Source organism: Hyperolius riggenbachi, chromosome 2 (assembly GCF_040937935.1).
Source record: "Hyperolius riggenbachi isolate aHypRig1 chromosome 2, aHypRig1.pri, whole genome shotgun sequence".
NCBI classification, from domain to species: Eukaryota; Metazoa; Chordata; class Amphibia; order Anura; family Hyperoliidae; genus Hyperolius; species Hyperolius riggenbachi.
In genome coordinates, this window is record NC_090647.1 from 30,843,900 (window position 1) to 30,858,145 (window position 14,246).

At 44.5% G+C, this 14,246-nt stretch overlaps 1 protein-coding gene across 4 annotated transcripts in view; it reads right to left on the reverse strand.

The window, feature by feature from the left end:
- FCHSD2 (FCH and double SH3 domains 2) overlaps positions 1 to 14,246 on the reverse strand; it is a 226,027-nt gene that overhangs the window by 182,378 nt on the left and 29,403 nt on the right. For all 4 annotated transcript variants that reach the window (XM_068266595.1, XM_068266593.1, XM_068266594.1 and 1 more), the window contains exon 2: positions 13,298 to 13,395. In XM_068266595.1, coding sequence (XP_068122696.1) covers positions 13,298 to 13,395 — 98 coding nt within the window. The remainder of the gene's footprint in view (positions 1 to 13,297; positions 13,396 to 14,246) is intronic.

A 14,246-nucleotide genomic window follows, 5' to 3' on the forward strand; every position in this document is an offset into this window, starting at 1 on the left:
GAGGTAACATCTAAGGAAGCACGCATTTGCAGAGAGGGATTGGCAAAGGGCTTATTCTTGGCCAAGCGATTGTCTGCAGCGAAGGGTTAAAGGATAACTGAAGTGAGAATATGGAGGCTGCCATATTTATTTCCTTTAAACAACACCAGTTGCCTGGCAGCCCTGCTGATCTATTTGGCTGCATTAAAGTCTGAATCACACCAGAAACAAGCATGCAGCTAATCTTGTCAAATCTGACTATAATGTCAGAAACATCAGATCTGCTGCATGCTTGTTCAGGGTCTATGGCTGAAAGTATTAGAGGCAGATGATCAGGAGGACTGCCAGGCAACTGGTATTGCCTCCATATCTCTCTCACTTCTTTAAAGGACAACTGAGGCAAGAGGGATATGAAGGCTGCTATATTTATTTCCTTTTAAAGGGATGTTTAAGCCATAAAAAATGAGTTTTACTCACCTGAGGCTTCTACCAGCCCCCTGCAGCCGTCCTGTGCCCTCACAGTCTCCAGCTGATCCTCCGGGCCCCCGCTGCCAGACACTTTCACTTTCGGCGACGGGCCTGGCCGCGCGTCTGCTTCTTCGCGTTCCTGTCTGCAATATATAGAGAGCGCTATTGCAGACAGGAACGCGTAGAAGCAGACGCGCGGCCAGGCCCGTCGCCGAAAACAGAAGTAGCTGGCGGTGGTGACAGGAGGATCCCATCGAGACTGTGAGGGCACAGGATGGCTGCAGGGGGCTGGTAGGAGCCCCGGTGGAGTAAAACTCATTTTTGTTTATGGCTTAAAGAAAACCTGAACTGAAACTTAAAAGTCAAAATAAGCATACACAAGTCATACTTACCTCCTGTGTAGTCTACGCCTCAATCTCTTTTTCCTCTCCTGCGTCCTGTTTGTCGACTGTGATCAATGGAATTCTCCGTCCTCCATTTTGAAAATGGCCATTACACCATAAGAGCTTTCTGGTCAGCACACAGTTAAACTGTAACATCCTCCACTTGAGCCATAGGGAAACATGGACACATCAGTTCTCCTCTCAGCTGTAACTGACAGCAACTGATATATAACCGACAGCAACTGATATATTTCAGTTCTGACAAAATGTTGTCAGAACTGGAAGGGATCACTGTCAGAAGAAAATAGTGAGTTTCTGAGAGGAACTGATGGCAAGGTAACTATGTAATGTTCATTTGAAATTACCTCATGTGTTTAATTTAAATAATTTTACTCAGTACAGGTTCTCTTTAAGCGTCCATTTAAGCAAAACCAGTTGCCTGGCTATCCTGCTGATCCTCTGCCTCTAATACTTTTAGCCATAGACCCTGAACAAGCATGCAGCAAATCAGGCATTTCTGACATTATTGTCAGATAAGACAAGATTAGCTGCATGCTTGTTTCTGGTGTTATTCAGACACTTCTGCAGCCAAATAGATCAGCAGGTAACTGGTATTGTTTAAGAGGAAATAAACATGGCAGCCTCCATATTCCTCTCACTTCAGTTGTCCTTTAAAGATTAGTTTGCAATAAGATTATTAGTCAATAAAAAAAGTCAGTAAGAAGTATTAAAGGGGTTAGGTGGGATGTCAGGAGGAAATGTAACTTGGTGGCAATAATTACGGTATGTGACAAAAAGACCTCATGCCAAACCTATATATTAGCCAATACCGCTCACTAACCATGTACTGGTATTTAGTGCTTACTGGCAATGCATCGTGGGATACGCTGCTGCAGGGTGCACTGTGATTGGCTATCGCTGTGCAGAGCACATGATAGCAGCATGCACAGTAGTCCGGAGCCTAGCTGGATTGTGGACTTTACAGCAGTAGATCGGTATGGACCGGAAGGACATGGAGGGAACTGACACACTACAGGGGGCTGGAGGAAGCCACATGTAAGGAACAATCCTCTCGTTTCCATCGTCTCAGGTCTACTTTAACTTCTGTTTGCGCAGCTTCCCAATAAAAGAAGTCAGAGCAATGCTCCTGTGGATTCACCTCCATGTCTTCTGTCCTGTCAAGCAATATAATCGGATACAGATTTGAACAGAGCCAAATAAGGCTACCATTAATGTCAGTTTTCTCCTCAGAATTTTTTTCCAGCCGGGTGGCATGAAAAAGTAGCCGGGTGGGGCGAGATGAGAGAATGCAGGGCCAGTGTTGTGAGCAACTCTGCTTACAGTATAGGAGGAGGTGAGCCGATGACAGCCGGGTGCTCATCAAAACTAGCCGGGCGGAGCGCCTGGCTAAAAGAGCCTGGGGAGAACACTGAATGTGGGAAAGAGGGGATTTGGGGGTTATGGGACTTGGGAAACAACTGACAACGTGCCCAGGCATGAGGTGCTTGAGCAACCCTGACATCTTGGGCCACAGAAAGTGGTATTCCCATGTGGTCTCTTCTTGTATTGCAGATATAGTTCATTTGCCTCATGTACTGTAGGGAAAGAGAGGAGCTGAGACAGGAAACAAGGCTATGTGCAAAGATCCATGGGAAACCAGAGCAAAAAAAAAAGTAAAGCAAAAAAAAGTAGAGCAAAACTGGTGAGTGTAAAAGTGCAACAGGTGACCAGATCGAGGATTCCGATTGGCCACTCTGAACAAGTGCTCCACTTTTGCCCCAATTGTGCTAGCCATGATTTTAATAAATCTGCCCAATGTTCAGACAGGATTCTCAAATCTCCCTAATCAACTTCGCCTCCTACTACTTAGAGTTGATTCATCAAAGTGACTACTGGGGCCATCAATGCCGGAAACTGGTAGATTTCCAGAGGACTCAAATAAAGAGCTTAACATTTCATAGACCAGAAGGTTCACCAACACAAAAGGATTAACATACAAGCAGTCTACACAGCACCTAATGAGCAATAGTGCAGCCATTTTGTATCTGCAGTAGTGGCTCAAGGCCCTCTGCAGCAGGTTTTTGCTCTGGAAAAATGGTCATAGTTCAGAAAACACCACCTTAATAGCGCATACAGGCATTCTGGTGACCCACCAACCTGTGCTGATCTTGGCAAAAATTTATATATTTCCACAGGAAAAGCAGAGTCAGTAGACCAAACATTCTGAACCCGGCAACAGGAAGAGTGCCGGCTGACCTTGGCCTAGGCCGTGAAACTGGAGGAGGGGGAACAAAAAGAGAAGGCAAACTAGGAATACTATGCTATGGGTCCTCACAGACACAAGGACCATCTACCAGTGGGGTCATACAGCCATCTCCGTGCTAAAACCCCACCGAAACTCCAACAGTGAGGACAAACTAGGAATCCTGTCCTATTGATCCTCACGGCTACAAGGACCACCTACCAGTAGGGTCATTCAGCTGTCTCAGTGCTAAAACCCCACCGAAACTCAAACAGCAAAGACAAACTATCCTATCGTATCCTATGGGTCTTCATGGCCCCAAGGACCACCTACCAGTAGGGTCATACAACTGTCTCAGTGCTAAAACCCCACCGAAACTCAAACAGCAAAGACAAACTATCCTATCGTATCCTATGGGTCTTCATGGCCCCAAGGACCACCTACCAGAAGGGTCATACAACTGTCTCAGTGCTAAAACCCCACCGAAACTCAAACAGCAAGGACAAACTAGGAATCCTATTGCTGCTGTTCAAAGGAAAGTGTGGTGGTGAAATGCCAATGCGTTCGATATTGCCATCTTCTAGCATAAGTCCCATGTCACACATAAGAAAAATGGCTGCCACTAGGGGGCACTGTTGCTGGATAAAATCCAGCAAAGAGTCAGCCACCTCAAATCATTAACGCTGCTGGACCCATCCTCCACCCATGCGTCAATAATGTTAATACCATATTTTTTGTCGCAAAAGACGCTCTGGACTATAAAACGCACCTAGGTTTAGAGGGGAAAAGCCAGTGGAAAAAAATATATTAAACCTGGTGTGTCCATGTTCCAGGAGCGTCTTGTACACGTTCTCCCCCAATTATTGTGTCCCCCATGTGCCCCCTTCTGTCCCCATGTGCCTTCTGTCACCCGCTCCCCCGTGCTCTCTGCTCTTCCCCCCCACCCCCAGGTGTCTTGCGCTCCATCACTCAGCATCAGCTTGGCTCACCTCATCCAGCGGTTCTCGCGGCGATCAGCAGACCTCTCTTCTCCCACATGGCTCCCCTAGTGCAAGCTTCTGGTGACTAGGTGAGTCAAGCTGCCATTGGTGAAGGTAGGGGGGGGGAGGAGCAACACCACGTTGGTTCATATCAGTGGGCGTTCGTAAGTCGGGGATTCCCAGAATTCAGCATACAAGACACCTTTTTCCCCATATGCTGAAAAATATGGTATTATGTGGGTGCATTTGGCCTTGTTGTAGGGACGTCACTGGTGGATCTAGTCCAACATGGCGTCAGCCTAAGTGGATCTAAGTGACCAAGTCCAACACTTTGAGCACCTTAGTTCCCGTAATACCGTTATTACGCTGGCCCATGTGCAATGGGGGCGGAGCTACAACACGTGAGCTGGCATCAGCTCCGACTCCTTCCCCTGATGCTAGGTCGCTTCCTCGCTCTAGTGCAGGGGTGTCTAACTCAAATACAAGGTGGGCCGAAATTGAACACTGGGACCTAGTCGGGGGCCAACCTCAATGTCTAATGGCCACCTCCCTCCCTTATAATGTTCCCTGGTGTCTACTGGCTCCCCCTCAACCCCTATACAGTTCCCCAGTGTCTATTGGTCCTCCTCCCTCCCGTATACCAGTTCCCTAGCGTTTATTGCTTTCCCCCTATCTCCCCCAAATGGTTTCCCTTCTGATCTAGGGCTTCACCTCCAATAAAGCTTTCCTGGTGGTCTAGAGTGGGCCAAACATAATGCAAAGGGTGAAACCACTTGGGGGGCCAAATTTAATGGCTCAGAGGGCCAGATTTGGCCCGCGGGCTGGAGTTTGACATGTATGCTCTAGTGTGAGGGAGTAGAAACCCTCCGGATCCCCCCACGTCCCTCCACCCAGCACAAAGTGCTGGCGGACCTACGTGGTGATTGTGAAAATGTATTGGAAAGGGTTAATACCGCTGTGATGAATAAGAACAGTAAAATGTAAGGGATCATACAACAGTTATGGCGACGTATCCACATGAATATTTTGGTGGCCCTCAGATGTTGAGGACTCCATACTGTTGGCCGAGAAGGACCACAACAAAAGTCCAACAACACCAGGAGGAGGTATTGGGTGGGCAGCATTGCGTTTCCTCTACAGCTCTAGCCGGTCGCCGCATGTTTCTGTCTGTTGCTTGGCACTGATGTTTACGAGCTGAGGAACCGCGAGGCCTCAACAAGACAAGACAAGCACGGCTTCCTCTGGTGATAAAGGGCCAGCCGTACATCCTGCACACACAGAGGACACGGATACCAGCTTCCACAAAATACCAGTCATCACAGCCGTGTTTAATAAACAGCCTCGTCTCGCTCCGTGTCACACAGTGGGCTGAGGAATGTAAACACACTCTGAGGAGAAATATGGTCTTTCCATTGTCGCCTCTGCTGCTCCTCCTCTGACAGCCAATCAGAACGCACAGAGCAGTGATCAGATGACCGGATACAAGCCAAATGTCATGCAGTGTGTGGTGAGATGGTTCAAAATAATACCAGTGTTCTTTATGGAAGCCCAGACAACATTATTTCCCTTTCTATATGAAATCTCTGTAAGAAAACTGCTGAATGTAGCCATGTATGCCAGGGAATAACCGCTGCCAAGAGAGCAGAGATACCGCTCAGAGGTCACTGCCCCTGAGACGTCCAATCAGCCGGTGTCCTCCCATGAAGCTCCTCCCACCGAGCTGGCCTACCAACCTCACCCCAGAAACTCGCAATGTTTTCTGCCAGTATTTTTACACTGCAAAACTTCAGCCCCACTCTGATTTAAAGGACACCTGCAGTGAAAGGGATATGGAGGCTGCCATAATTATTTTGTTTTAAACAGTGCCTGCGCCACCATAGAAAACCATTACATGCGTTTTCACATTGTGAACTTATTTAAGTTTAGCCTAACCACAAAAAGCGAAATCATCAAACAAAAGGTGCCCATACACTGAGCCGATTATCGGCCGATCGATCGAAATATCGATCGCAAATCGATTGCCCATTCGATCAATTTGCGGCCGATTTCAATGGATCTGACATGATGGAAAATCTAGGTCGATCTGTTGAGATGGCTTATCATTTTGCACTGGCCATAATGGAAATCTGATGGCATAAAAATGCCATCAGAAAAAGTTTTAAATCTATTGAAAATCGATCTATTTGTTTGGTTTGCACATCAATTAAGGTACATACACTTATAGATTTGCAGCAGATTTGACCGATAGATTTCTGGCAGATGCCTGTCAAGTCCAATCTGACAGGAATCTATTCGATGTGTGCCACACACTAGGAACAGATTTCCAACAGATTTCAGAATAAAAATCTATTGGAAATCAATCTAAATGCATTATTGGACCATTAGATCCAATGCAACTCTATGGGCCATCATCTGCTGCCAGCAGCAGATCTACCCAGATTTTCCTTCCTGTCAGATAGATCAAAATCGATCGAAATTGTCCGCAAATCGATCGATCTGGCAATTAGATAGAATCAATTTCGGATTGATTGATCGATCAGATAGAATCGATCGATGAAATCGACCAGTGTATGGGCCCCTTTACTTAAAGTGAATCAGAGACAAAGCACCCTCATGCATTTTACCATATATATCAGTGGGAACATTAGAGAAAACACCTACCTTGCTCTCTGTTTCATCCTTCACTGCTCAGCCTGCTTGTTATCAGCCCTGATAAAATCCCAGACTGAACATTCAGGCTGGCTTTGCTCAGGAGTCATAGCAGAGTCTGTCTTCTCTGATGTCTTTTCAAGCCCAAGCCTGCCCTCTTCTGGCTCTGCTATGACTCAGCTATAATGATTCCTGAGCAAAGCCAGGCTGAATGCTCAGTCGGTGATTTTATCAGGGCTGCTAACTAAAAGGCTGAGCAGTGAAGAATGAAACAAAGAGCAGGGTAGGTGTTTTCTCTAATGTTTCCACTGATATATATGGTAAAATAAATGAGGGTGTTTCGTCTCTGGTTCACTTTCTTTTAAATGCACAATTATCAAACAACGTTTGTTGTTGAAACAAACCCCCAAAAGGTGTTTGCTATTGTTCAAACAACTGATAAGATGCAGCTCAAGTCAGTCCAACTGCTGCATTAACTTGAGCTGAATCTTATCAGTTGTTTGAACAATAGCACACAACTTATTTGGTTTGTTTCAACAACAAAAGTTGTTTGATAATTGTGCATTTAAAAGACTTTTGTTTAGCGTGTGTATGAGCCTTTAATTACAAGACTATCTATCTGAACTGCAGCCAGCAATGTTATCAGTTAGCTTCAGTGAGGTCTAAATGTGACTTCAAGTGACATTGGACCAGTCGTTTTATGTTTTCTATCCTGTTTTCGGCGTGCTTAATGTTTTAGAGCAAAATTGTAATTTTGAGTTTCATACTACTGAACAACCCTTCCTAACAGACGTTTTTCTGTACCTGGAAGAGCTCTGCTCTGCCATTATCTGTCACTGTTTTATCTTCAGCTATTGAATGAGTACTAGTCTATGAAGATATATTTTTTTTTTTTACTGAATGAGCAATAGTCTTTGTAGAGTGTTTTAGTTTTTTGCATGCAAGATGCAGACTTGATGTCTATAAGTAGCCTTGATGGACAGTCGTGGCAGCGCTGAACTCTCTATGCACAGCAGATAGGGCTCCAGGGATGGAGGCAGAAGGACCTCTGTAGGCCACAAGCAGAGTATAGACAGCAGGACATGACCAGAACCCCCGGGCTGTGCGTCAGGCCAGACATACATACTTCTCATTCCTCTGCTGACTTTGCTTGGCCTGTGTGTTCTCTATACATCCGGCGTCTCATCGTTAAACACGCGAGGAACAGCGAGGATGCCTGGACAGCACAGCTGTGCCCCCCCTCACTGTCTGCCGATAAGACCTCTTCAGCTGGACACACATGGGGTGGCAGATCCATTCCATCAGTCTATTCAACTGCTTTATCCAATCCCAAAATCACTTCTGAACTTATTTCAACCAAAAATGATCAGCATCAAGAGTACAAACAAGAAAACCCTATAGGTGGTCATACATCAAGCTATTTTGGAGGCCGATCGACCAAGAGGACAAATCTCTCTCTGATGGAATCTGCTTGGAGAGAGATCTGTTGGCTGACATAAACCTCAGGCCGATTCCCAATCGGTTTCTGCATGAAATCTTTTGGGAATTAGAATAGCGATGCCACCTTGTTGTCTCGCTGCCGCCGGCTGAATCCCCACCCCAAAAGTTGATGTGAAACACCCAGAGTTACAGATTGCCCACCACGTTCACAACGCTGTTCTCTATGAGCTTGCTGGGTGGTCTGTAACTCTGGGTGTTTCAAGTCCTACTCCACATGAATCCATTCCATACACTGATGAGGACCGACCAGTCTGAAACAGTCTGTATGCATGTTGGATTAGTTTTGCTCTGTACAAATAACAAGCTGACACATCATTGCATTCCAGCGGATCTGGAGGTGTGGCTAGCTTACAGGGTGAACAAGGACATGATTTGCATATTCAGCAGTGATGAATTGTGGGAGACCTCAGAGGTCACTCCCACCTGAATAACTGCAAATCCTTCTGTTTTAAAGAGAAACCGTAACCAAGAATTGAACTTCATCCCAATCAGTAGCTGATACCCCCTTCCCCATGAGAAATCTATTCCTTTTCTCAAACGGATCATCAGGGGGCGCTGTGTGGCTGATATTGTGGTGAAACCCCTTCCACAGTGTGATGTCAGGACCATGGTTCTGACATCACACTGTGGGAGCCTTGTTGCATTGTGGGAAATAAGTTTCCAACTGCCAAAAAAATCAAGCAGCAGCTACTTCCACTGACATCACCTACCAGCAGTAAAAATGTCATCATGTGATAAATGTTAGAATGTAAATCAGGGAGAGGAAAGATTTAACAATGTGGGCAAACACTGACTAAATCATTTATACATAATTATTGTAAAAATGAAGCACTTTTGTTATTCGATTATTTTCACTGGAGTTCCTCTTTAAGAAGGGAAACTTTTGTTTTGCATAGCATTTTAGTAAGAGAGTTTTTTGGTTTCATGCAGCCCCTGGCGCACTCCTCCTGGTTGCTGGGCAATCTGTAACTCTTATTAAGCCACGGATACGCATTGGTTTAGGAAAAAGGGTTATCCTGAGATACACAGATCAGTGCCCCCCCTTTCTATACTGCAGAATGCAGACAAGCCAAGCTGGCAATTACACAGCTGTCATCATGTGTGACGGACGAGCTGTAATCAACTTACTGACTCACTGGCCTCGGCAATATCTGCGATTAATGACCCCCTGTGACAAGGCAAGCACACGCCCCCACAGTCACCGCTTACGCTAGATTACTACACTCCCATGCCCCCAAAGTGCCACCGCTCGGTCACATTCCAAAGTCCAGCCTGGTGGAAAGCCGCCATTACTGATTCTTTTTTTCTTTTAGGAAAATAATCTGCATTGCTGACCTATCGGTGACTTCACAGAAATCCCAACGCACGGGTCGCTTCAAGCGCGGCGACAGCAATGAACGCTAAGGGTCCTATTACACTAAGGTCTCGATCACACTATACGTGCTGCCGTGTGCATTTCAGCAGCGCATATGGTGTGCGATTAGCAAAAACATCAGAAGTGCATAGACAGCACTTCTAACGTTCAGACTGCTGCACGCATATTTGGCAAATCGCATCGCTTAAATGAGTGGAATCAGCAGTGCAATGCATGGCAACCTATGTGAACGAGGCCTTAATGCGTGTTTTCCATAGCCATGCGTTGTGAAAAAGCTTTCAGTTAAAACAGGGACATTACTTTGAAATTCAGGTTTTCCTTCAGTTATAATTTAGAGCAACTGATTAAGTGTAAAAGGGACCTGAATTCAGAACGTCTTCTCTGCTCCAAAAGTAGAATACATAACAGCATAATAACCCTTAAAGAAAACCATTTCTGTGTTACAGCTGATAGAAATCCTGCAATAAACCTGCAGTGTATCTACATCCTGCTTTCATGGAAACAGACATAGGGTTAACATCCTGTGTTTACAATTTAGATGCTCTGCTGAGGCAGCCAGTCACATTTGAGGGGGAATTCGTAAGAGTTTCAGTTAGGGCTAAACTGGCCACATACTAGATAGTTCAGTCCGCAGGTAGTAACCTGGCAAGAGCCTACCACTGGCCTAGTGCTCCCCTGCTCCGCAGAGTCCTGTCAGCTGAAACTGTGCCTACTGCTCCTCTGCTTCAGCTGACACAACTGCAGTCAGTGCTTCGCCAATGCAGTGGTGGATGGCTGGGTGAGTTGCCATGGTTACATCCAAAAATAATCTGTCCCAGTAGGTTTTTTTTGGCTGGAAATACAAAGGGATTTCTTGCTGTGCTGATATAAGTTCTTTTTTTGCGGAACACCGTCTGCCAAGCTTATAGATAGCTTTAAGTAAGTTAATACCAGGCTATTGGGGAATTTTTGCAGGGTTAAAGCAGCCGGGACAGCCATATTATCCCAGGAAAAAAAACAACAACATATATAAGTAGATAAATACTTGTGTACTTACATAACAGATGTATTGTACTGTCCACGTTTTGATTTCAGTGAATCTTATAGTAAATAAAGAGAAAACTGTTCCAGGCATTTTCCATCTTTACCGCCTCTGACTGAAGCCAATCCTGATGTAATTTCCTCCCTTACTCTTTTTTTCTCTCTTAGAAACTGCACTGTCATATCTAGCTTGCTTTGTAGCCTGCATGTAGACTACATAGTAAACACAGAGCAAGTGGGTAAATGGAATTTGATTCTATGGCTATATTTAAGTTCAAGTTTTGGGTTAGGGTTGTCTGTGAATGAGATGACCATTTCATGCATGCAGTAGGCAGCTTGGAAAAAGGCCAATCAAAATCCCCAGGAATTGTATTTCAGTAGAAGTCAGAATTATTAGCCAACTCCCCAACACCCTATAGGGAAGAATGGGAGTCAGAAAGGGGTTAGCGGTTGAAGTTATGGTACGTACACACTTGCAATAACTATCGTTTGCAAGGAACGATAGTTACCACATGAACAATATTGGAACGATTGGAATGCAATGATGGGATGCAGCGATCATCATACACATTTTAACGATCGTTCTCACAGAAAAGAACGATCAGAGGGAAATGTTGCGTACATATTTATATAAAACTATAAAAAAACAATCAAACATGGGATTACAATAGATAAGAATATATGATAGTTAACTTGAAAACAAAGTTTGTTTAAAATGTAAAATTTATATTTTGCGCTACACAGGAAGTACGGAAGCTGGGCAGAATCCAACGCAGGCGCATTGGCCCTTGTAACGATCGTGCTCGGCAGATAACTGTACACACTATAGTTTTGTAACGATTGTCGTTCAATATGATCCGTCCTGTTGGATTTTCTCATCGTGCTGATATCGTTCGTTCGTCGTCGTACTTAACGATCGTTTGGTAAAGTTCTTTACCCGATTGTCGGCAGACCGATCGTTAAGCTGCTGTTTTAAACAACCATAGTCACAAGTGTGTACGCAGCATTAGGCTGTGGGGAGGGAAGGCTAGGAACAGAGCTAGGCCTCATGTGTACTAGTGATTACTGTTGCCTGGCAACGATCAGGACGCGATCCCTCAGCCGACAGTTCCCGGCCGAGGCTGTACAGACACGCTGCTAATCTGTAGGCATTCTGTCACTATGGAGGGAGGCGGAGAGAAGATAAGCAGCGCAGGAAGGAAGGTGGTGGAGCGACGGAGAGAACAATAATAAGGCGGAGACACCAAAAGATTACCACAGATTTTCTTCAGATTTGCTGTGACTGCCCCATGGACAAGCACAGAGGTGTTGCTTAGATACAGGATCTTCCTGTGTAATTCAAGGACAGAGATGGCAGAAGCTCTCTACACCATTACCTGACTGGATGAAGGCAATGCCTTGCATTATCCACTATTACCAGATAAGGAAAAATGTGAAGATGTGGCTGCCAACAGGTGGCGTCTTCCCAAAACACCATCATACTTTGCAAGGGCAGCATCATGGCTGCACCCTGAGTAATATGTTACTGTGCAAAATTACAAATACAGGGCTTAAAGTGAACATGAAGTGGAAATAAACTTATGAGAAAATGAATTGTATGTGTTGTGCAGATTATAAAAAGAACATTGGTAGTATAGAACAGAGAGTCAGTTTAATGGCTTTATTCTTAAGAGTGCATCAGGTTATCACAGTTGCAGTTTAGAATCCACACTCTGCATTTTAAGCTAAAAGAGAAAGGGAGGTATAGACCCTTTGAACCCTCCTGCAGTAACACTTAATTATCTCCCCTCTCCCTGCAAAATAAAAGATGTTTAGCTTCTATTTACTTTTCAGGAAACCGGACTGAATTGACAAGCTGTTGAGAAGCTCTTATGCATAGATAACAACTCAAGTCTTTTAACACTTGCTGTAACAACAACAACTAACATTTGTAAAGCGCTTTTCTCCCATAGGACTCCCGTAGTAATGGAAAGCAGAAATTTCAGATCATTTCTTAGTAGTGCTAGTGCTTTAAAGTCAGCTTTATATTAAACCAAATATCAGGTAGTAACTTGAAATAAAGTAACCGTGACATTACATGTTCCTTGTCATGTCCAGGTTTTGGACTAGTAGATCTCCTTATCGGGGTATTTTATGGGGTAATTAGTATTTTGTTTGTTTTTTACAAACGCAATCTCTGCATGAGATCTATACAAAGAGGAGGGCTGTCCCACCTATGTTTTTGCACACTATTCTGGCAGTTGGACTGAGCAACTGCCATTCACTAAGTGCTTTTGAAATAAAGAAAACCCTGAGAATGCCCCATGAGGAGATGGGCTACCCCAAAACCTGTCAGATCTGGCAGATTTTTACTACCTACTTTAAGTGACAGCAAAATCAGAGAAAAGTTAATTTGTAGCTCATTTTACTCTGGGAGAAATGTACTTCTTAGTTGTGTTTATGTATAGTTTAAATGTTATGCTTTTCGCGACAGTGGTCCTTTAACAAGGAGGAACTGTTGCCTTAACTCCCGCCTTGGCCGCACGCTTGTTCTGTCAACATTTTCCATGTGTGACAGCTCAGGCCGGCTCTCAGGCGGGAGGAAATTCCACTGACAGAGTCTGGAGCTCGCTAAGCACTGACCCTTCTTCCAAAACAAAAATATCTGGGAGGAGGTGGGCGGGGACAGGAAGTGTGCGTGCGCTTCAGAAATGGCCCTTACCTCATATCTTCGAGAAGATCGCATTCCGCCTGGTGCTTGGCTTGCAGTTTTGTCATCTGTTCGGCCTGAATGTTTTTCAGCTCTTGTGTAACTTTCACCTATAAAAGGGAAAGATAGAATAACAGTGATTAATGGACCGTGTACTGGAATATTTCACTCAGCGGGCGACAGACAAGTGTAGCTGTTCTGTCACTTCAAAAACAGAAAGGTACCCAGGAAAATAATAATTCTTATAGAAGAAATACAGAGCCTGCCATTATAAATACAAAGTTACCTGCCAGGTTGTCATGGTGACTGAGTAGCAGTTAGTGGTATGGCCAGTCAAGTCCGAGCCAAACTGGAATATCTGATTTATGTTGTCAATCTGGGCCTCTGACTCAAATTACTTGAAGCACACTTGAAGTAAGAGGAAGATGGTGGCTGCCATATTTATTTCCTTTTAAACAATGCAGATTGCCTGGCTGTCCTGTTCATCCTCTGCCTCTAATACTTTTAGCCATAGCCCCTGAACAAGCATGCAGATCAGGCGTTCTGACTGAAGTGCAACTGGATTAGCTGCATGCTTGTTTCAAGGTGTGTGATTCAGACACTGCTGCAGCCAAAGAGATCATAAGGGTTGCCAGGCAACTGTTATTGTTTAAAAGGAAATCTATATGGCAGCCTCCATATACCTCTCACTACAGGTGTGCTTTAAAAGTGGCCACACATATCACAATTTTTTTCTGCAATCCGGTGAAAACAATCTGTTATACAGAAAAAAAAACGACCAAGAAATCAGACCGAATTTACAATTTTTCTTGATTTTTTTTTTGATTGAACGTGCTAGAAAATTCAGACCAATTTTCCTAAGATTGTATGGAGTGTGATAAATTGTAATATTGTTTTCAACCTGAATAAAGAAGTACTTGCCAAACTGTGTGTGTGGCATGAGATATTAATAGATGGACAG